Source organism: Entelurus aequoreus, linkage group LG15 (assembly GCF_033978785.1).
Source record: "Entelurus aequoreus isolate RoL-2023_Sb linkage group LG15, RoL_Eaeq_v1.1, whole genome shotgun sequence".
In the NCBI taxonomy this organism is placed as follows: domain Eukaryota; kingdom Metazoa; phylum Chordata; class Actinopteri; order Syngnathiformes; family Syngnathidae; genus Entelurus; species Entelurus aequoreus.
Window position 1 is genome coordinate 48647422 of NC_084745.1, and position 24702 is coordinate 48672123.

Below are 24702 nucleotides of genomic sequence, written 5' to 3' on the forward strand. Positions count from 1 at the left end.
ACTCTTTAATAACTAAAGTTCCTTGGGTGAATAATATAAACTCACTACACCGGTATGTTTTAGCGCTTTCATGGCGAGTTTACTGGCACATATAAGTAAGAACTTTACACTACTTTATATTAGAAATGGCAACAGCGGAGAAGAAGATAGAGGAAAAAAAAGAAGCTTATCGACTACTGTAGACTACAAAGGCGGACACGCGCAAATTTTCAGAACTTATGCAGATCCCAAATACAGATCAGCAGGTACCAGAAGGTAAGAAAAGTTGCTTTTGCATAATATTGCGAAACAAAATGCCAGATAATATGTCTTACCTTATACACACACCATAATAACACTGGTATGTTGAAGCACAGTACAATCCATCAAGCGGTGTGGCTTCATAGCTTACCAAAGTCCTACTAAAACATTTTGATAGACTTTTGAGCGCCGTGTGTAATGTTCTATATTTTCAATGGAACATATAAAATGGTGGTGTTGTTTACTTGAGTCATATTGCAGTCTACACGTATCTCTTGTGTTTGACGGCCATCTTCTGGTCACACTTATCAATTCACCATGTACCAAATAAAATTGCTTCGAGGTCGGTAAGCACAACCAGAATTTTTCCGTACATTAGGCGCCCTGTCGAGTTCTGAGAAAATGAAATGATTTTAAAATGTAATATTTTAAATGCGCCATATAGTCCGGAAAATACGGTATTTTGATCATATCTGTTTACTCGCAAACTTTAGAAGTCTTTTGGTGCCATACATCAGATGTACATGATAATAGCTTCAATACAGAGCAGGCCTGGGCAATTATTTTGACTCGGGGGCCACATTTAGAGAAAAAAATGTGTCTAGGGGCCGGTGGATCTATTTTTAGGGACACTGATACAAAACCTCACAATAATGTCTGATTGAATGCTAAAAACGTTATGACAGACCGCCTTAAAAAACAAAATGGAATTCAACATTTTTCTATGAAGGATAAAACATTGAATATTGACAACATATGAACGTCACACCCCCTTTCGATCGACATATTTTACAGGACCTTATCTTCACCATACCTGGTTGTCCAAATTAGGCATAATAATGTGTTAATTCTACAACTGTATATAAATCGGTATCGGTTGATATCGGTATCGGTTGATATCGGTATCTGTAATTAAATGCCTACTGAAAGCCACTACTACCGACCACGCAGTCTGATAGTTTATATATCAATGATGAAATCTTAACATTGCAACACATGTCAATACGGCCGGGTTAACTTATAAAGTGCAATTTTAAATTCCCGCTAAACTTCCGGTTGAAAACGTCTATGTATGATGACGTATGTGCGTGACGTCAATCGTTGATACGGAAGTATTGGTACCCCATTGAATCCAATACAAAAAAGTTATGTTTTCATCGCATAATTCCACAGTATTCTGGACATCTGTGTTGGTGAATCTTTTGCAATTTGTTTAATGAACAATGGAGACTGCAAAGAAGAAAGTTGTAGATGGGATCGATGTATTAGCGGCTGGCTGCAGCAACACAACCAGGAGGACTTTGACTTGGATAGCAGACGCGCTAGCCGATGCTAGCCGCCGACCGCACGGATGATCGGGTGAAGTCCTTCGTCCTTCCGTCGATCGCTGGAACGCAGGTGAGCACGGGTGTTGATGAGCAGATGAGGGCTGGCTGGCGTAGGTGGAGCGCTAATGTTTTTATCATAGCTCTGTGAGGTCCCGTTGCTAAGTTAGCTTCAATGGCGTCGTTAGCAACAGCATTGTTAAGCTTCGCCAAGCTGGAAATTATTAACCGTGTAGTTACATGTCCATGGTTTAATAGTACTGTTGATTTTCTGTCTATCCTTCCAGTCAGGGGTTAATTCTTTTGTTTCTATCTGCAGTTAAGCCCGATGCTATCACGTTAGCTCCGTAGCTAAAGAGCTTCGCCGATGTATTGTCGTGGAGATAAAAGTCACTGTGAATGTCCATTTCGCGTTCTCGACTCTCATTTTCAAGAGGATATAGTATCCGAGGTGGTTTAAAATACAAATCCGTGATCCACAATAGAAAAAGGAGAAAGTGTGGAATCCAATGAACCCTTGTACCTAAGTTACGGTCAGAGCGAAAAAAAGATACGTCCTGCACTGCACTCTAGTCCTTCACTCTCACTTTCCTCATCCACGAATCTTTCATCCTCGCTCAAATTAATGGGGTAATCGTCGCTTTCTTGGTCCGAATCTCTCTCGCTGAATTGTAAACAATGGGAAAATGTGAGGAGCTCTTCAACCTGTGACGTCACGCTACTTCCGGTATAGGCAAGGCTTTTTTTTATGAGCGACCAAAAGTTGCGAACTTTATCGTCGATGTTCTCTACTAAATCCTTCCAGCAAAAATATGGCAATATCGCGAAATGATCAAGTATGACACATAGAATGGATCTGCTATCCCCGTTTAAATAAAAAAATGTCATTTCACTAGGCCTTTAAAACACTGGCAGTCTCAGAGAGGGGTCAATTGACCTTTTTACCTGGAAAACCCACAAGAGGTCATTTGACCCCTAGTCCCCCCTGTGGACACTCCTTTTGTTATGAAAATGTGGCTGTTAGTGGCCACTTGAGCCTGTGTGGGGGAGGGGACCTTACAGCTCAGGAGGTTCTTTTGAGAGCAAGCTTTAGTTCTGAGGTAGGTTGTGTGTGTTTTTGCAGGGATCAACACTCTGACATTTATTGTTAAAAAAAATACAAAACAAAACATATTTACAAAGAATGAAAAAGCAACTGTTTTCCCAGTTTTGGTGTGGAGGGTTGTTGCAGAAGCAATTGTTATTTTTGTGTGCCAAAAATAGTTTTAAAAAAAATATTTACAAAGAAAAAAGCATATTTACAAAGAATGAAAAACCATGTCCATGTAAACGTGACTGACATACATTTGAGCAGTCACTCACAATCCTGGCACTGCCATTGCTCCTTTCGGCATTTCCCACATGTATAACGGTAGCAGTCAACACAGCGCACAGTCGGGCCAAATGACCCTTTGGACAATATCGGAATATCTGATATCAGCAAAAAGCCATTATCGGACATCCCTACCTGTGATTAATAATATTCAATTCAGTGAGTAATCTGATTAAAGAAGTGTATCATCTGACTGCACTCCAAAAAAAAAAGTGTCCTACATTTACTCTTCCTACTTCTTCACCTGGTTTTCAGGTACTGGCGCTACAATGAAGAAATGAGAACCATGGACCCGGGCTATCCCAAACCCGTCACTGTGTGGAGAGGTGTGCCTCAATCGCCACAGGGGGCCTTCGTCGATAAAGCCAACGGTATGATTTGCCCTTCCCGATACTCTCATTTGGCAGCCAGAGTGCTGCTCCTGTGCCAGCCGGCATCGATTTCAGCCGGTCGCCGCTTCGCTCTCCAGGAGGCAAATCAGGCTGCTATCGATTTGAAATCCGCCCCAGTTATCTGACAGGGTGTTGTAGCAGGTGACACTTGTGGACCAATACAGCACATTGTTGATGGGACAGGAAACTAGGTCAGGGGAACTTTGCCCATTTAATCCACAGGCCCGCAAACAAGCCCGCCTTAGTCCGCTTTAGGCTGGACCGTGTGCGGGGGGAGGCGTGACTTTCAAAGACCAGAAAACCTTTCCTCGTTGAGCCAGGTGGGTCCGGGCCCGGTTCTGGCAGCACCTGGGTCGGAAAAAGCAGGACAGGTGGCGCGGAACGCTCGGGCCATCTGTGCTGTACCGGGGCTGCCAGACTCCGAGCCCAGTTTTTCCAGGCGGGGGGGCGTGCATCAACGCGAGCGTGGAGCCAGGGCGGCTGTCGGCGTGCACGCCGCCATCACATTTATTTCCGTGCATGTCAACCTGCTCCTTTTATTTATTCATTTATTTCTCAGGCAGGTTGGTGTCGAGTCACACACGCTCGTAACATCGACCCAGATAACAGGGCATCATTTAGGATGCATCCATGCTGCGCGCGTGTGTGTGTGTGTGTGTGTGTGTGTGTGTGTGTGTGTGTGTGTGTGTGTGTGTGTGTGTGTGTGTGTGTGTGTGTGTGTGTGTGTGTGTGTGTGTGTGTGTGTGTGTGTGTGTGTGTGTGTGTGTGTGTGTGTGTGTGTGTGTGTGTGTGTGTGTGTGTGTGTGTGTGTGTGTGTGTGTGTGTGTGTGTGTGCCTCCTGACACGTTTCAGATTAGGGCGCCCCGGAGCGATGTTGTCCTGGCGGTAACCCACCATAGCTTCGCCTGTCTCCCTTCTCGGCCCACTCCCTTTTTCATTTGCATGCTCATGGTATCTACCCAGCAGGCACCAGACATTGATACAACGTCGATTATACGTTCGTGTCCTTTAAAACTGCCTTTGAAAACAACGTTGCAAAATAGTTGCATTTGTAAATCGAGCCAACGTTGATGTCTAACGTTGTCGGTTGGGAAATGACCACATTTCCATGGTCAAATCAACGTCAGAATCCAACATTGATTAAACGTTGTCAAAACCATGTTTTTTCTACGTATTTGTGTTGTAGAATTTTGGTAGGAAAATGACCAAAATTTCAATGGTCAAATCAACGTCAGAAGCTGACATTGATTAAACGTCGTCAAAAAAGCATGTTGTTTCAATGTTGTATTTGTGTTGTAGTATATTGTTTGGGAAATGACCAAATTGCAATGGTCGAATCAACGTCACAACCCTACATTGAGTAAACGTTGTCAAAAAGCATGTTGTTTCAACGTTGTATTTGTGTTGTAGAATTTTGGTTGGAAAATCACCAAATTTCAATGGTCAAATCAACGTCAGAATCCAACATTGATTAAACGTTGTCAAAAAGCTTGTTGTTTTAACGTTAGGTTTAAGTTGCAGAATATTGGTTGGGAAATGACCAAAATTCAATGGTCAAATCAACGTCACAACCTGACATTGAATAAACGTTGTCAAAAAGCATTTTGTTTCAACATATTTGTGTTGTAGAATTTTGGTTGGAATATCGCCAAATTTCAATGGTCAAATTAACGTCACAACCTGACATTGATTAAACGTCGCCATAAAGCATGTTGTTTCAACGTTGTATTTGTGTTGTAGAATATTGGTTGGAAAATGACCAAAATTCAATCGTCAAATCAACGTCACAACTTGACATTGAATAAACGTTGTCAAAAAGCATGTTGTTTCAACGTATTTGGTTGGAAAATGACCAAAATTCAATGTTGCATTTGTAAACTGCGACAACGTTGATGTCTAACGTTGGATCCACGTTGTGGTGACCAATATTCAATGGTGGAATCAACGTCACAACCTGACATTGATTAAACGTCGCCATAAAGCATGTTGTTTCAACGTTGTATTTGTGTTGTAGAATATTGGTTGGGAAATAACCAATATTCAATGGTCAAATCAACGTCGCAACCAGACATTGAATAAACGTTGTCAAACAGCAAGTTGTTTCAATGTTGTGTTTGTGTTGTAGAATTTTCGTTGGAAAATGACCAAAATTCAATGGTCGAATCAACGTCACAACCTGACATTGAATAAACGTTGTCAAAAAGCATGTTGTTTCAACGTATTTGTGTTGTAGAATTTTGGTTGGAAAATTACCAAAATTCAATGTTGCATTTGTAAACTGCGACAACGTTGATGTCTAACGTTGGATCCACGTTGTGGTGACCAAAATTCAATGGTGGAATCAACGTCACAACCTGACATTGAATAAACGTTGTCAAAAAGCATGTTGTTTCAACGTTGTATTTGTGTTGTAGAATTTTGGTTGGAAAATGACCAAAATTCAATGTAGCATTTGTAAATTGCGACAACGTTGATGTCTAACGTTGGATCCACGTTGTGGTGACCAAAATTCAATGGTCGAATCAACGTCACAACCTGACATTGAATAAACGTCGTCAAAAAGCATGTTGTTTCAACGTTGTATTTGTGTTGTGGAATTTTGGTTGGGAAATAACCAAATTTCAATGGTCAATTCAACGTCACAACCTGACATTGAATAAACGTTGTCAAAAAGCATGTTGTTTCAATGTTGTATTTGTGTTGTAGAATTTTGGTTGGAAAATGACCAAAATTCTATGTTGCATTTGTAAATTGCGACAACGTTGATGTCTAATGTTGGATCCACGTTGTGGTGATCAAAATTCAATGGTAAAATCAACGTCACAACCTGACATTGATTAAACGTTGTCAAAAAGGCATGTTGTTTCAACGTTGTATTTGTGTTGTAGAATTTTGGTCGGAAAATGACCAAAATTCAATGTAGCATTTGTAAATTGCGACAACGTTGATGTCTAACGTTGGATCCACGTTGTGGTGACCAAAGTTCAATGGTCGAATCAACGTCACAACCTGACATTGAATAAACGTCGTCAAAAAGCATGTTGTTTCAACGTTGTATTTGTGTTGTGGAATTTTGGTTGGGAAATGACCAAATTTCAATGGTCAATTCAACGTCACAACCTGACATTGATTAAACGTTGTCAAAAAGCATGTTGTTTCAACGTTGTATTTGTGTTGTAGAATTTTGGTCGGAAAATGACCAAAATTCAATGTAGCATTTGTAAATTGCGACAACGTTGATGTCTAACGTTAGATCCACGTTGTGGTGACCAAAATTCAATGGTGGAATCAACATCACAACCTGACATTGATTAAATGTTGTCAAAAAGGCATGTTGTTTCAATGTTATATTTGTGTTGTGGAATATTGGTCGGAAAATGACCAAAATTCAATGTAGCATTTGTAAATTGCGACAACGTTGATGTCATACGTTGGATCCACGTTGTGGTGACCAAAGTTCAATGGTCGAATCAACGTCACAACCTGACATTGAATAAACGTCGTCAAAAAGCATGTTGTTTCAACATTGTATTTGTGTTGTGGAATTTTGGTTGGGAAATAACCAAATTTCAATGGTCAATTCAACGTCACAACCTGACATTGAATAAACGTTGTCAAAAAGCATGTTGTTTCAACGTTGTATTTGTATTGTAGAATTTTGGTCGGAAAATGACCAAAATTCTATGTTGCATTTGTAAATTGCGACAACGTTGATGTCTAACGTTGGATCCACGTTGTGGTGACCAAAATTCAATGGTGGAATCAACGTCACAACCTGACATTGAATAAACGTCATCAAAAAGCATGTTGTTTCAACGTTGTATTTGTGTTGTAGGATATCGGTTGGGAAATGACCAAATTTCAATGGTCAATTCAACGTCACAACCTGACATTGAATAAACGTTGTCAAAAAGCATGTTGTTTCAACGTTGTATTTGTGTTGTAGAATTTTGGTCGGAAAATGACCAAAATTCAATGTAGCATTTGTAAATTGCGACAACGTTGATGTCTAACGTTGGATCCACGTTGTGGTGACCAAAATTCAATGGTCGAATCAACGTCACAACCTGACATTGATTAAACGTTGTCAAAAAGGCATGTTGTTTCAACGTTGTATTTGTGTTGTAGAATATTCGTTGGGAAATGACCAAAATTCAATGGTCAAATCAATGTCAAAAAGCATGTTTCAATTTTGTATTTTGTGTTGTAGAATTTTGGTTGGGAAATGCTAAAATTTCAATGGTCAAATCAACGTCACAACCTGACATTGAATAAACGTTGTCAAAAAGCATGTTGTTTCAACGTTGTATTCGTGTTGTAGAATTTTGGTTGCAAAATGAGCTGATTTCAATGATCAAATCAATGTCAGAATCCAACATTGATTAAACATCGAATTGAAACAAAGCATGTTGTTTCAATTTTGTATTTGAGTTGTCGAATTTTGGTCGGGAAATCACCAAAATTCAATGGTCAAATTAACGTCACAACCTGACATTGAATAAACGTCGTCAAAAATCACGTTGTTTCAACGTTGTATTTGTGTTGTAGAATTTTGGTCGGGAAATGACCAAAATTCAATGTTGCATTTGTAAATTGCGACAACGTTGATGTCTAACGTTGGATCCACGTTGTGGTGACCAAAATTCAATGGTGGAATCAACGTCACAACCTGACATTGAATAAACGTCATCAAAAAGCATGTTGTTTCAACGTTGTATTTGTGTTGTAGGATATCGGTTGGGAAATGACCAAATTTCAATGGTCAATTCAACGTCACAACCTGACATTGAATAAACGTTGTCAAAAAGCATGTTGTTTCAACGTTGTATTTGTGTTGTAGAATTTTGGTCGGAAAATGACCAAAATTCAATGTAGCATTTGTAAATTGCGACAACGTTGATGTCTAACGTTGGATCCACGTTGTGGTGACCAAAATTCAATGGTCGAATCAACGTCACAACCTGACATTGATTAAACGTTGTCAAAAAGCATGTTGTTTCAACGTTGTATTTGTGTTGTAGAATATTGGTTGGGAAATGACCAAAATTCAATGGTCAAATCAATGTCAAAAAGCATGTTTCAATTTTGTATTTTGTGTTGTAGAATTTTGGTTGGGAAATGCTAAAATTTCAATGGTCAAATCAACGTCACAACCTGACATTGAATAAACGTTGTCAAAAAGCATGTTGTTTCAACGTTGTATTCGTGTTGTAGAATTTTGGTTGCAAAATGAGCTGATTTCAATGATCAAATCAATGTCAGAATCCAACATTGATTAAACATCGAATTGAAACAAAGCATGTTGTTTCAATTTTGTATTTGAGTTGTCGAATTTTGGTCGGGAAATGACCAAAATTCAATGGTCAAATTAACGTCACAACCTGACATTGAATAAACGTCGTCAAAAATCACGTTGTTTCAACGTTGTATTTGTGTTGTAGAATTTTGGTCGGGAAATGACCAAAATTCAATGTTGCATTTGTAAATTGCGACAACGTTGATGTCTAACGTTGGATCAACGTCACAACCTGACATTGATTAAACGTTTGTAAAAAGCATTTTGTTTCAACGTTGTATATGTGTTGTAGAACATCGGTTGGGAAATGACCAAATTTCAATGTTCAAATCAACGTCAGAACCTGACATTGATTAAACGTTGTCCAACAGCATGTTGGACAACGTTAGGTTTAAGTTACTTAACAAGTTCGCCAACGTTGTTTTAATGTCTTGGTCCTGCTGGCTATACTGCATGTTTGTGTCTGTCAATCATTCGCCAACACGTGACACGTTCAAAGGTTGTATTTGTAAGGAAATATTAGTGTGCTTTACAATTTTTATTCAGATTAACCGCAATTTTTTTAGCCAAATGTGCCCCCCACCCCCACATTGAACAGGGATCGTAAACAGAACGGTTTGTATATTGCAGCAAATTTCTCCACAGGAAACGTAAACATGAACAATGGGTTCCAGCCTAGTAAAAGTTTGAGGACAATATGAAGTGCTATACCAAGGTTGTCTGAACCTTTTCCAACACTAACTTTGATGCATGAAAAGTTACTTTTGTATAATATTGCGAATAAAAAACTGTCCGACATAATAACTAAAGTTCCTTGGGTGAATAATGTCAACTCACTACACCGGTATGTTTTAGCGCCTTCATGGCAAGTTTACTGACAGATATAAGTAAGAACTTTACACTACTTTATATTAGAAATGGCAACAGTGGAGGATGAATGTCCCATAACAAGAAGATAGAGGAAAAAAAGAAGCTTATCGACTATGTTGTCGGCACGGACTACAAAGGCGGACGCGCGCGTATTTTCAGAACTTATGCAGATCCCAAATACACATCAGCAGGTACCAGAAGGTAAGAAAAGTTTGTTTTGCATAATATTGCGAAACAAAACGCCAGATAATATGTCTTACCTTATACACACACCATAATAATACTCCTATGTTGAAGCACAGTACAATCCATCAAGCGGTGCGGCTTCATAGCTTACCAAAGTCCTACTAAAACATTTTGATAGATTTTTGAGTGCCGTGTGTAATGTTCTATACTTTCAATGGAACATATAACATGTTGGTGTTGTTTACTTGAGTCATATTGCAGTCTACACGCATCTCTTATGTGTGACTGCCATCTACTGGTTACACTTGTCATTACACCATGTAACAAAAAAAAATTGCTTCGAGGTCGGTAAGCACAACCAGAATTATTTCTTACATTAGGCGCACCGGGTTATAAGGCGCTCTGTCGAGTTTTGGGAAAATGAAAGGATTTTAAGTGTGCCTTATAGTCCGAAAAATACGGTAAATGAAGACTGTAAACCCCTATCAAAAATACGCAATGGTTCATTCTGGAAAGGTCCAAACCACAGCACCAGCATTTTGGGAATAAAGATAATGTGATGTTCTATACTTTCAATGGAACATATAACATGTTGGTGTTGTTTACTTGAGTCATATCGCAGTCGACACGTATCTCTTATGTGTGACTGCCATCTACTGGTCACACTTATCATTACACCATGTAACAAAAACCAAAAAATTGCTTCGATGTCGGTAAGCACAACCAGAATGATTTCTTACATTAGGCGCACTGTCGAGTTTTGGGAAAATGAAAGGATTTTAAGTTTTTGATAGAGACTTTTATTAGTAGATTGCACAGTACAGTACATATTCCGTACAATTGACCACTAAATGGTAACAACCGAATACGTTTTTCAACTTGTTTAAATCGGGGTCCACGTTAATCAATTCATGGTAAATGTGCCTAATAGTCCGAAAAATACGGTAAATGAAGACTGTAAACCCCTATCAAAAATATGAAATGGTTCCTTCTGGAAAGGTCCAAACCACAGCACCAGTATTTTGGGAATAAAGATAACGTGATGTTCTATACTTTCAATGGAACATATAACATGTTGGTGTTGTTTACTTGAGTCATATTGCCGTCTACACGTATCTCTTATGTTTGACAGCCATCTACTGGTCATACTTATCATTACACCATGTAACAAAAACAAAAACAAAAAAATGCTTCGATGTCGGTAAGCACAACCAAAATTATTCCGTACATTAGGCACACCGGGTTATAAGGCGCACTGTCGAGTTTTGAGAAAATGAAAGGAGTTTAAGTTTTTGATTGAGACTTGTATTAGTAGATTGCACAGTACAGTACATATTCTGTACAATTGACCACTAAATGGTAACACCCCAATAAGTTTTTCAACTTGTTTAAATTGGGGTCCACGTTAATCAATTCATGGTAAATTTGCCTAGTAGTCCAAAAAATATGGTAAATGAAGACTGTAAACCCCTATCAAAAATACAAAATGGTTCATTCTGGAAAGGTCCAAACCACAGCACCAGCATTTTGGGAATAAAGATAACGTGATGTTCTATACTTTCAATGGAACATATAACATTTTGATATTGTTTATTTGAGTCATATTGCAGTTTACACGTATCTCTTATGTGTGACTGCCATCTACTGGTCACACTTATCATTACACCATGTACCAAATAAAATAGCTTTGAGGTCGGTAAGCACAACCAAAATTATAAGGTGCACTGTCGAGTTTTGGGAAAATGAAAGGATTTTAAGTGTGCCTTATAGTCCGAAAAATACAGTAAATGAAGACTGTAAACCCCTATCAAAAATACAAAATGGTTCATTCTGGAAAGGTCCAAACCACAGCACCAGCATTTTGGGAATAAAGATAACGTGATGTTCTATACTTTCAATGGAACATATAACATGTTGGTGTTGTTTACTTGAGTCATATCGCAGTCGACACGTATCTCTTATGTGTGACTGCCATTTACTGGTCACACTTATCATTACACCATGTAACAAAAACCAAAAAATTGCTTCGATGTCGGTAAGCACAACCAGAATGATTTCTTACATTAGGCGCACTGTCGAGTTTTGGGAAAATGAAAGGATTTTAAGTTTTTGATTGAGACTTTTATTAGTATATTGCACAGTACAGTACGTATTCCGTACAATTGACCACTAAATGGTAACAACCGAATACGTTTTTCAACTTGTTTAAATCGGGGTCCACGTTAATCAATTCATGGTAAATGTGCCTAATAGTCCGAAAAATACGGTAAATGAAGACTGTAAACCCCTATCAAAAATACGAAATGGTTCATTCTGGAAAGGTCCAAACCACAGCACCAGTATTTTGGGAGTAAAGATAACGTGATGTTCTATACTTTCAATGGAACATATAACATTTTGATATTGTTTACTTGAGTCATATTGCAGTCTACACGTATCTCTTATGTTTGACTGCCATCTACTGGTCACACTTATCATTACACCATGTACCAAATAAAATAGCATTGAGGTCGGTAAGCACAACCAAAATTATAAGGTGCACTGTCGAGTTTTGGGAAAATGAAAGGATTTTAAGTGTGCCTTATAGTCCGAAAAATACAGTAAATGAAGACTGTAAACCCTTATCAAAAATACAAAATGGTTCATTCTGGAAAGGTCCAAACCACAGCACCAGCATTTTGGGAATAAAGATAACGTGATGTTCTATACTTTCAATGGAACATATAACATGTTGGTGTTGTTTACTTGAGTCATATTGCCGTCTACACGTATCTCTTATGTTTGACAGCCATCTACTGGTCACACTTATCATTACACCATGTAACAAAAACAAAAACAAAAAAATGCTTCGATGTCGGTAAGCACAACCAGAATTATTCCGTACATTAGGCACACCGGGTTATAAGGCGCACTGTCGAGTTTTGAGAAAATGAAAGGATTTTAAGTTTTTGATTGAGACTTGTATTAGTAGATTGTACAGTACAGTACATATTCTGTACAATTGACCACTAAATGGTAACACCCCAATAAGTTTTTCAACTTGTTTAAATTGGGGTCCACGTTAATCAATTCATGGTAAATGTGCCTAGTAGTCCAAAAAATATGGTAAATGAAGACTGTAAACCCCTATCAAAAATACAAAATGGTTCATTCTGGAAAGGTCCAAACCACAGCACCAGCATTTTGGGAGTAAAGATAACGTGATGTTCTATACTTTCAATGGAACATATAACATTTTGATATTGTTTATTTGAGTCATATTGCAGTTTACACGTATCTCTTATGTGTGACTGCCATCTACTGGTCACACTTATCATTACACCATGTACCAAATAAAATAGCTTTGAGGTCGGTAAGCACAACCAAAATTATAAGGTGCACTGTCGAGTTTTGGGAAAATGAAAGGATTTTTAGTGTGCCTTATAGTCCGAAAAATACAGTAAATGAAGACTGTAAACCCCTATCAAAAATACAAAATGGTTCATTCTGGAAAGGTCCAAACCACAGCACCAGCATTTTGGGAATAAAGATAACGTGATGTTCTATACTTTCAATGGAACATATAACATGTTGGTGTTGTTTACTTGAGTCATATCGCAGTCTACACGTATCTCTTATGTGTGACTGCCATCTACTGGTCACACTTATCATTACACCATGTAACAAAAAAAAAATTATGTCGGTGAGCACAACCAGAATTATTCCGTACATACAGTAAGGCGCACTGTCGAGTTTTGGGAAAATGAAAGGATTTTAAGTGCGCCTTATAGTCCGAAAAATACGGTACTTAAGGCAGCCGGGACCAAGACGCAGAGGTCTACATGAGCCCGTTATAAGCGGGTCGGTACGCAGCGCTATTGACAGAGGCTCAATGCTTGCAAAAAATCGGAAGATTTCACAATCCTCAGGTAGAAAAACTGTTCGCTGGCTTAACGATGAGCAAAAACTCCGACAGTTTTTCCTTGCTGGTAAGAAACCTCGTCACCTGCCCAGCGTTTTTAAGCAAGGCCCGACTTTACTTTCCTATCTCGCACACTCTATTTACATTTAGAGTACGTCCGTCCTCATTTTCCCCCGCAAACAGCAGGCATGAATAATAAACAGCGAGCCGAGCTGTCACGGCCCAGTTGGACGCGGTCCGCGGTGTGTTTGAAGTCCACTTAAACATCTCAGGACATACAACAAACTCCTCCCATCGCCGTTTTTGGACCCGACTTTTTTTCCCTGCCGTCAAATCAAAGCTCATTCGCATTCAAATGGAATGAAATATTCACTCAAGGTTTGCATTGCTCTCTCCACAAAGAATCCCGCAGAGGGAAAACGTTTCCAAGTGAATTCTTCCTCCGGGGGGCTGGAATCCAACAGGAACACGTTCTTGTTTGTGCGACACAAAGACAATTGCCCACTCGCTGAAGAGAGAAGGGGGGGGGGGGGAGGAACACGGAGGCTTGTTTCTGGATGACATTTATTGTGCTTTAGTGTGATATTAGCTCCGGGGTTTGACTGTTTTTTCTTTTCTTTTTTTAATGAGCTTTTATAATTAATCTCCAGAGAGGACGTTGCTGGCAAGTTCTCCAGAGGCTCAACTTAAAAGTCACACACAGTTCACTATTTCTAAAACTGTTTCAATATTTAAGCAACTTCAGAGGTGTGTGCTTGAATAAACACGCTGGAAAAATAAATGTTGTTCGATTCAACCGTTTTCCACCAGGGTTTGTACGATATAAATGTTTAAAATGTTGCAGACAATAGAGCTTTTAATTCCACCATTGTACTACATGAGGCAATTCCTGGAGGAATTGCGTGCGAATGCTCCAATGCTGAAGTTGAACTGAAATGCTGACAGAATGTAGTATGAATGTAAGAATAGTTTGAATGTTGAAGAGTTTGAATTTCCAGGAAAACTGGAATTTGGGAATATGTTAGTTTGAATGTCCAGGATGAGTGGAATGTGTTGTTGTTGGAATGGTTTGAATAGGTTGAAAAATGTGGGAATTGTGCAACTTGGAAAGATGTCCCATTCATTTCAATGGGAACTTCCTGGAAATTTGGGAATTTTGGGAAAGGCTGGATTTTTTTTGGAAAATGATTAGGAGCATGAATGAGCTGAATTGGTTGGTGTTGGAATTGTTTAAATCGATTAAGAATTTTTAAAATTAGTAACAGTTTTTAATTGAGAAGTTCCTGGAATTTCGGGAAAACCGGGAATTGTTCTAGTTCCTTAACCAACTTGGTTTTTGTCCTGAATATGAGGAGTGTTTTGACGATGAAATGGGTTGAAAAATGAGTAGTCGAACTTAAGAAGTGTGGAAATAGGTTACCAAAAAACAGGAATTCCTGGAAATTTTTTGAATGTGGAAAAATGGCAGTTTGAATGTCCAGGATGAGTGGAATGTGTTGATGTTGGAATGATTTGAATAGGTTGAAAAATGTGGGAATTGTGCAACTTGGAAAAATTTCCCATTCATTTCAATGGGAACTTCCTGGAAATGTGGGAATTTGGGGAAAAGCGGTATTTTTTTGGAAAAATGATTAGGGGCATGAATGAGCTGAATTGGTTGGTGTTGGAATTGTTTAAATCGTTTAAGAATTTTTTAAATTAGTAACAGTTTTTAATTGAGAATTTCCTGGAATTTCGTGAAAACCGGGAATTGTTCTAGTTCCTTAACCAACTTGGTTTTTGTCCTGAATATAAGGAGTGTTTTGACGATGAAATGGGTTGAAAAATGTGAAAGGAGTAGTCGAACTTAAGAAAGGTGGAAATTGGTTACCAAAAAACGTGAATACCTGGAAATTTTTTGAATGTGGAAAAATGGTAGTTTGAATGTCCAGGATGAGTGGAATGTGTTGTTGTTGGAATGGTTTGAATAGGTTGAAAAATGTGGGAATTGTGCAACTTGGAAAGATGTCCCATTCATTTCAATGGGAACTTCCTGGAAATTTGGGAATTATGGGAAAAGCTGGATTTTTTTTGGAAAATGATTAGGAGCATGAATGAGCTGAATTGGTTGGTGTTGGAATTGTTTAAATCGATTAAGAATTTTTTAAATTAGTAACAGTTTTTAATTGAGGAGTTCCTAAAATTTCGGGAAAACCGGGAATTGTTCTAGTTCCTTAACCAACTTGGTTTTTGTCCTGAATATGAGGAGTGTTTTGACGATGAAATGGGTTGAAAAATGAGTAGTCGAACTTAAGAAGTGTGGAAATAGGTTACCAAAAAACAGGAATTCCTGGAAATGTTTTGAATGTGGAAAAATGTTAGTTTGAATGTCCAGGATGAGTGGAATGTGTTGATGTTACAATTATTTGAATAGGTTGAAAAATGTGGGAAGTGTGCAACTTGGAAAAATGTCCCATTCATTTCAATGGGAACTTCCTGGAAATGTGGGAATTTTTGGAAAAGCGGTATTTTTTTGGAAAAATGATTAGGGGCATGAATGTCCTGAATGAGCTGAATTGGTTGGTGTTGGAATTGTTTAAATCGTATAAGAATGTTTTAAATTAGTAACAGTTTTTAATTGAGAAGTTCCTGGAATTTCGGGAAAACCGGGAATTGTTCTAGTTCCTTAACCAACTTGGTTTTTGTCCTGAATATGAGGAGTGTTTTGACGATGAAATGGGTTGAAAAATGTGAAAGGAGTAGTTGAACTAAGAAAGGTGGAAATCGGTTACCAAAAAACGTGAATTCCTGGAAATTTGTTAAATGTGGAAACAAATGGTAGTTTGAATGTCCAGGATGAGTGAAATTTGTTAACGTTGGGATGGTTTGAATAGGTTGAAAAATGTGGGAATTGTGCAACTTGGAAAGATGTCCCATTCATTTCAATGGGAACTTCCTGGAAATGTGGGAATTTTGGGAAAAGCGGTATTTTTTTGGAAAAATGATTAGGGGCATGAATGTCCTGAATGAGCTGAATTGGTTGGTGTTGGAATTGTTTAAATCGTTTAAGAATTTTTTAAATTAGTAACAGTTTTTAATTGAGAATTTCCTGGAATTTCGGGAAAACCGGGAATTGTTCTAGTTCCTTAACCAACTTGGTTTTTGTCCTGAATATGAGGAGTGTTTTGACGATGAAATGGGTTGAAAAATGTGAAAGGAGTAGTTGAACTAAGAAAGGTGGAAATCGGTTACCAAAAAATGAGAATTCCTGGAAATTTGTTAAATGTGGAAACAAATGGTAGTTTGAATGTCCAGGATGAGTGAAATTTGTTAACGTTGGGATGGTTTGAATAGGTTGAAAAATGTGGGAATTGTGCAACTTGGAAAAATATCCCATTCATTTCAATGGGAACTTCCTGGAAATTTAGGAAGTTTGGGAAAAGCGGGATTTTTTTTGGAAAATGATTAGGAGCATGAATGAGCTGAATTGGTTGGTGTTGGAATTGTTTAAATCGTTTAAGAATTTTTTAAATCAGTAACAGTTTTTAATTGAGAAGTTCCTGGAATTTCAGGAAAACCGGGAATTGTTCTAGTTCCTTAACCAACTTGGTTTTTGTCCTGAATATGAGGAGTGTTTTGACGATGAAATGGGTTGAAAAATGAGTAGTCGAACTTAAGAAGTGTGGAAATAGGTTACCAAAAAACAGGAATTCCTGGAAATGTTTTGAATGTGGAAAAATGGTAGTTTGAATGTCCAGGATGAGTGGAATGTGTTGATCTTGGAATGATTTGAATAGGTTGAAAAATGTGGGAATTGTGCAACTTGGAAAAATGTCCCATTCATTTCAATGGGAACTTCCTGGAAATGTGGGAATTTTGGGAAAAGCGGTATTTTTTTGGAAAAATGATTAGGGGCATGAATGAGCTGAATTGGTTGGTGTTGGAATTGTTTAAATCGTTTAAGAATTTTTTAAATTAGTAACAGTTTTTAATTGAGAATTTCCTGGAATTTCGGGAAAACCGGGAATTGTTCTAGTTCCTTAACCAACTTGGTTTTTGTCCTGAATATGAGGAGTGTTTTGACGATGAAATGGGTTGAAAAATGTGAAAGGAGTAGTCGAACTTAAGAAAGGTGGAAATTGGTTACCAAAAAACGTGAATACCTGGAAATTTGTTGAATGTGGAAAAATGGTAGTTTGAATGTCCAGGATGAGTGGAATGTGTTGATGTTGGAATGGTTTGAATAGGTTGAAAAATGTGGGAATTGTGCAACTTGGAAAAATGTCCCATTCATTTCAATGGGAACTTCCTGGAAATGTGGGAAGTTTGGGAAAAGCGGTATTTTTTTTGGAAAATGATTAGGAGCATGAATGAGCTGAATTGGTTGGTGTTGGAATTGTTTAAATCGTTACAGAAATGTTTAATTAGTAACAGTTTTTAATTGAGAAGTTCCTGGAATTTCGGGAAAACCGGGAATTGTTCTAGTTCCTTAACCAACTTGGTTTTTGTCCTGAATATGAGGAGTGTTTTGACGATGAAATGGGTTGAAAAATGTGAAAGGAGTAGTTGAACTAAGAAAGGTGGAAATCGGTTACCAAAAAACGTGAATTCCTGGAAATTTGTTAAATGTGGAAACAAATGGTAGTTTGAATGTCCAGGATGAGTGAATTTTTTTAACGTTGGGATGGTTTGAATAGGTTGAAAAATGTGGGAATTGTGCAACTTGGAAAAATATCCCATTCATTTCAATGGGAACTTCCTGGAAATTTGGGAAGTTTGGGAAAAGCGGGATTTTTTTTGGAAAATGATTAGGAGCATGAATGAGCTGAATTGGTTGGTTTTGGAATTGTTTAAATCATTTAAGAATTTTTTAAATTAGTAACAGTTTTTAATTGAGAATTTCCTGGAATTTCGGGAAAACCGGGAATTGTTCTAGTTCCCTAACCAACTTGGTTTTTGTCCTGAATATGAGGAGTGTTTTGACGATGAAATGGGTTGAAAAATGAGTAGTCGAACTTAAGAAGTGTGGAAATAGGTTACCAAAAAACAGGAATACCTGGAAATTTTTTGAATGTGGAAAAATGGTAGTTTGAATGTCCAGGATGAGTGGAATGTGTTGATGTTGGAATGATTTGAATAGGTTGAAAAATGTGGGAATTGTGCAACTTGGAAAAATGTCCCATTCATTTCAATGGGAACTTCCTGGAAATGTGGGAATTTTGGGAAAAGCTGTATTTTTTTGGAAAAATTATTAGGGGCATGAATGTCCTGAATGAGCTGAATTGGTTGGTGTTGGAATTGTTTAAATCGTTTAAGAACTTTTAAAATTAGTAACAGTTTTTAATTGAGAAGTTCCTGGAATTTCGGGAAAACCGGGAATTGTTCTAGTTCCTTAACCAACTTGGTTTTTGTCCTGAATATGAGGAGTGTTTTGACGATGAAATGGGTTGAAAAATGTGAAAGGAGTAGTCGAACTTAAGAAGTGTGGAAATAGGTTACCAAAAAACGTGAATACCTGGAAATTTGTTGAATGTGGAAAAATGGTAGTTTGAATGTCCAGGATGAGTGGAATGTGTTGATGTTGGAATGATTTGAATAGGTTGAAAAATGTGGGAATTGTGCAACTTGGAAAAATGTCCCATTCATTTCAATGGGAACTTCCTGGAAATTACATAATTCCTGAACAAGCTGAATGTTTTGAAGTTGGAAAAGTTTGAATCAGATGAAAAATGTGGGAGTTGTGGAACTTTGAAAAATGTCCCATTGATTTAAATGGGAATTTCAGCAAAAATTGGGAATTTCGGGAAAAACTGGAATTTTTTTGAAAATGGTTAAAAAAAAAAACTTGAGTGGTCCAATGAGTTGATGGTTGGTGTTGAATTGTTTCTAATCGGTTGAGAAATGTTGAAGTAGTGACATGTTGAATTGAGAAATGGCATTACGGAATTCCTGGAATTTTTGTAAAACCGGGAATTTTTCCAGTTCAAAAAACAACTTTGTTCTTTGTCCTGATTAAGAGGAATGTTTTGACGGTGGAACGGTTGAAGTGGGTTGAAAAATGTGGAAGGAGTATTACGCCAGAAAAAAGGGTGGAAATAAGGTTTTGGTAAATTAGGAATTTTGGAGTAGTTTGAATTTCCAGGATGGTGGAATGTGTTGAAGGTTGAATAGTAAAAATAGGTTGAAAAATTTGGAAATGGTGAAAGTTTAAAAAATGGCCAATTCATTTTCAATGGGAAAACGTCCCGGAAAACCTGGAATTCTGGGAAATCCGGGAATTTTTGGAATTTGATTTTACAAAGCCATTAAACTTCAAGCACTTCTTGTTTAGCATTCTCATGTTGCCAATTCATTAAAAAAAACGTTTAGAAAAGCAACCGAGTCTTTCCTCAAACCGCCGCATTGGTGAAATCCGCAACTGCCACAACATAATCATGTATATATTCAATTATTACAGTTACAATATAAACAAAACAATTATCACAATGACACCATAGCCAAAATCAAGGTAACATAACTACAAACTTAACCAACGTAAAAATGCTAGACTGAAGCATCAAATAAAATAGAACAAACAACAAATGTAGAAACACACATTTTTACAATGGAGTTCAGGGTGGGCATCGTGCTTTCAACCAATTGCAAGCGCTGCATGGAACTCTAACTATAAAGATGATGGTCATGTTGACTTAAGTCATCTTTAAGCACTGTCATGTTACACTTGAATTGCTATTGCGACATCCAGTGGACACATTTAGAACTGCAGTTTTCTTTCATTCAAAAATTCCGCTTATTTTTATATTTAGCGAAACTGATCTTGAGGGCCGCAGGCCGGATTAAACCTGTTCACGTGCCTGTACGTTTGAAACCCCAGGGTTGGAGCAATATTTTTCATTATCAAAAATATACAGGAAAATAGCGAACAAAGTCAAAACTGTCATACGGGATCATGACATGTTTTTTTTTTAGTTGCACAACTTTTCGCCAGTCTTTGTCTTGACGACAAACATGCTAGGTAAGCTACAAGTAGTGCGTCTGACTTCCCAGAATGCATTGCTGCACTGTTGTTGAACTGTAATTGTTAGCATTAGTTGTTTGTCACCGCAAACGCGTCGATCCAATCCGCTACCAAAACCGATCTTGGTATCGATACCATTCATACTTAGAGCGATACGCCCATCCCTAATTTCAAGGCCTGTGTGTGTTTAAAATGGAATACAAAATAATAAAGGAATACATTTTTTAAAAGACTGTGATGAGGTGGCGACTTGTCCGGGGTGTGCCCCGCCTTCCGCCCGAATGCAGCTGAGATAGGCTCCAGCACCCCCCGCGACCCCAAAAGGGACAAGCAGTAGAAAATGGAAGGATTTTTTAAAAGACAATAAAGTCAGGAAAAAATTATATTGAATAAAAATGGTGAAAAAAGTTTAGATATGACCAGAGTCCACTTTAGTGGTTTGACTTTGTGAACCCCCGTGACCCCAAAAAGGGACAAGCGGTAGAAAATGGATGGATGGATGGACTCAGTGGCCTAGTGGTTAGAGTGTCCGCCCTGAGATCAGCAGGTCGTGAGTTCAAACCCCGGCCGAGTCATACCAAAGATTATAAAAATGGGACCCATTACCTCCCTTTAAGGGTTGGAATTGGGGGTTAAGTCACCAAAACGGTTTCCCGGGCGCGGCCACCGCTGCTGCTCACTGCTCCCCTCACCTCCCAGGGGGTGGAACAAGGGGATGGGTGAAATGCAGAGGATAATTTCGCCACACCTCGTGTGTGTGTGACAATCATTGGTACTTTAACTTTTAACTTAGGTGTGGTGAAATTACTCTCTGCATTTGACCCATCCCCTTGTTCCACCCCCTGGGAGGTGAGGGGAGCAGTGAGCAGCAGCGGTGGCCACGCCCGGGAATCATTTTTGGTGATTTAACCCCCAATTCCAACCCTTGATGCTGAGTGCCAAGCAGGGAGGTAATGGCTCCCATTTTTATAGTCTTTGGTATGACTCGACCGGGGTTTGAACTCACGACCTACCGATCTCAGGTCTGGACACTCTAACCACTAGGCCACCTCGTGTGTGTGTGACTATCAGTGGTACTTTAACTTTAACTTTGTGAACTTTGTCCGGTAACTCCTGATGTCTCTTGGCCACGCAGGCTTCACATACTTCTACAAGGGAAAGGAGTACTGGAAGTTCAACAACCAGTTCCTCCGGGTGGAGCCGGGCTACCCGCGCTCCATCCTCAAGGACTTCATGGGCTGCGACCTGATGCCGGTCCACCCGGCGCGCCCGCCCTCCGCCGGCGGCGACGACGACCTGGTGATCGAGCTGGACGACGAGGCCAACACGGTGATGGCGGTCGCCATCGTCATCCCCTGCGTGCTGGCGCTCTGCCTGCTGGTGCTGGTCTACACCGTGGTGCAGTTCAAGAGGAAAGGTACGCCGCGCCACATACTTTACTGCAAACGTTCCATGCAGGAATGGGTGTGACCGCGGGCTCGTCTTTGGGAGTGGACGTTTGAAGCCCGACAATCGGCCCCCAGACACACGAAAAGGCCCGACTCTGGGACAAGTTGACTGCTGAGTCGGCCTTTTCACTAGCAGGGGGGTCACTTTGTGGAGGAATGAGCCTCAGAAACACTAAACACTCGAGGAGGTCACTTTCCTTTCCTATCCTTTTTTGCCGGACAGCTCTTAATCAGCGGGAGGACTTTAAGCGGGACTCTCTTCTCTTACTCTCTCGTCATATCAGCTGTTTGGGGCATCTCCAGTAGTCCCTGATTCCTTACTTCAGAGGGGTGTCCAAACTAACTGTGGACCATTTTCAGTCCACAGCTCCTGTTTTTCTTTGGTTTCTACCAGTGTTTCCCATACAGGCATTTATTTGTGACAAAAACGTTTGGACCGCCACAAAGAAATTGTTCCTAGGATTAGGGGTTAGGGCAGTGGTTCTTAACCTGGGTTCCTAGGGTTAGGGGTTAGGGGTTCCATTATATATATATCATTTTCTTTTAAAAAAAAGTTAAAAACATTGTATCGGGACTGTGTGTGGTCGTAGCTCGTGGTTACAATAGGTGGCGCTGTGCAATGAACACCCTTCATATGCACCTGGTACACCAGAGAATAAGAAGACAAACCACTAAAACAACCCATAGCATCCAGATGACTGAAATGTCACTAACAAGTTTTATTTTTGTATTTGTTTGCTCCCAAAATGAATCTGGTCGTCATTTCTCATGATATCAATTAGTTTTTGAGTAATGGATAATTAACTACCACTTACTGTGGACTTGGAACGTCCCCTTTTGGTGTGACGTAATCTAAAGAACCGGAGCCCATTTCCCCGCATAGACCGTGTGGATACAAATATTGTTCGGATGTTTTTCTCACCCTGGTCCATGATTGCTTCAAAACTGATGACGCAAAATAGAATATGAGTGGCTTACCTTCTTAAACTCTCGTTTTTGAGTCCTAGGTCTACTCTTCTTCCTTTGTCTATGAAGGTTCTCATTCATCCAAGTCAGTGTCATCCCAGGGCATTCAATCGATCGCAACTGGACTGTTCGGTTTGTCACAGAAGACGTTTCACCTCTCATCCAAGTAGTCTTCATCAGTTCATGCGCATAGACTTAGATTGGTCAGATCTAGTCCAGCGCCTGGTGCCAATACCTCAGTAGGCTTCATCAGTCCATGCTCATAGACTTTCATTGGTAAGATCTAGTTATAGCCTTAGATTGGTCAGATCTAGTCTAGTGCCTGGTGCCGATACCTCAGTAGGCTTCATCAGTCCATGCTCATAGACTTCCATTGGTCAGATCTAGTCATAGACTTAAATTGGTCAGATCAAGTCTAGAGGCTGGTGCCAATACCTCAGTAGGCTTTATCAGTCCATGCTCATAGACTTCCATTGGTCAGATCTAGTCATAGACTTATATTGGTCAGATCTAGTCCAGCGCATGGTGCCAATACCTCAGTAGGCTTCATCAGTTCATGCTCATAGACTTATATTGGTCAGGTCTAGTCTAAGACTTAGATTGGTCAGGTCTAGTACCTAGTGCCAATACCTCAGCAGGCTTCATCAGTCCATGCTCATAGACTTTCATTGGTCAGATCTAGTCATAGCCTTAGATTGGTCAGATCTAGTCTAGTGCCTGGTGTCAATACTTCAGTGGGCTTCATCAGTCCATGCTCATAGACTTTCATTGGTCAGATCTAGTCTTAGACTTAAATTGGTCAGATCTAATCTAGAGGCTGGTGCCAATACCTCAGTAGGCTTCATCAGTTCATGCTCATAGACTTATATTGGTCAGGTCTAGTCTAAGACTTAGATTGGTCAGATCTAGTCTAGTACCTGGTGCCAATACCTCACTAGGCTTCATCAGTCCATGCTCATAGACTTTCATTGGTCAGATTTAGTCTTAGACTTAAATTGGTCAGATCTAGTCTAGAGGCTGGTGCCAATACCTCAGTAGGCTTCATCAGTTCATGCTCATAGACTTATATTGGTCAGGTCTAGTCTAAGACTTAGATTGGTCAGATCTAGTCTAGCGCCTGGTGCCAATACCTCAGTAGGCTTCATCAGTCCATGCTCATAGACTTTCATTGGTCAGATCTAGTCATAGCCTTAGATTGGTCAGATCTAGTCTAGCGCCTGGTGCCAATACCTCAGTAGGCTTCATCAGTCCATGCTCATAGACTTTCATTGGTCAGATCTCGTCCTAGACTTAGACTGGTCAGATCTATTTTAGAGGCTGGTGCCAATACCTCAGTGGGTTTCATCAGTTCATGCTCATTCAGATGTAGTCTGACTAGATTTGACCAATTTAAGTCTAGGACTAGATCTGACCAATCTAAGTATGTGAGCATGAACTGATTAAGCCTACTGAGGTATTGGCACCAGCCATGGTTTGGCATGTTGTCAAGGCCACCTACTGGTAGATAGTACCCGCGCAATTCTGTGTCATGGGCACACAATCAATGTCATGTCACACGGTTGCACGATCCACCAAGCAGGTTTAGGCAGCCGAGCTACAGCGTATAATTTTTTCAAAAAGAAAATAGTAAAAAATAAGGATTTCTATATCTCGGGAATAACGCAATCGGTATTTTATGGACCCCAACGACCGCGACATATCGAACTTTG

At 39.3% G+C, this 24702-nt stretch overlaps 1 protein-coding gene across 2 annotated transcripts in view; it reads left to right on the top strand.

The window, feature by feature from the left end:
- LOC133630221 (matrix metalloproteinase-16-like) overlaps window positions 1-24702 on the top strand; it is a 228238-nt gene that overhangs the window by 197909 nt on the left and 5627 nt on the right. For both annotated transcript variants that reach the window (XM_062021678.1, XM_062021679.1), the window contains 2 exons: window positions 3193-3308; window positions 21715-21996. In XM_062021678.1, coding sequence (XP_061877662.1) covers window positions 3193-3308; window positions 21715-21996 — 398 coding nt within the window. The remainder of the gene's footprint in view (window positions 1-3192; window positions 3309-21714; window positions 21997-24702) is intronic.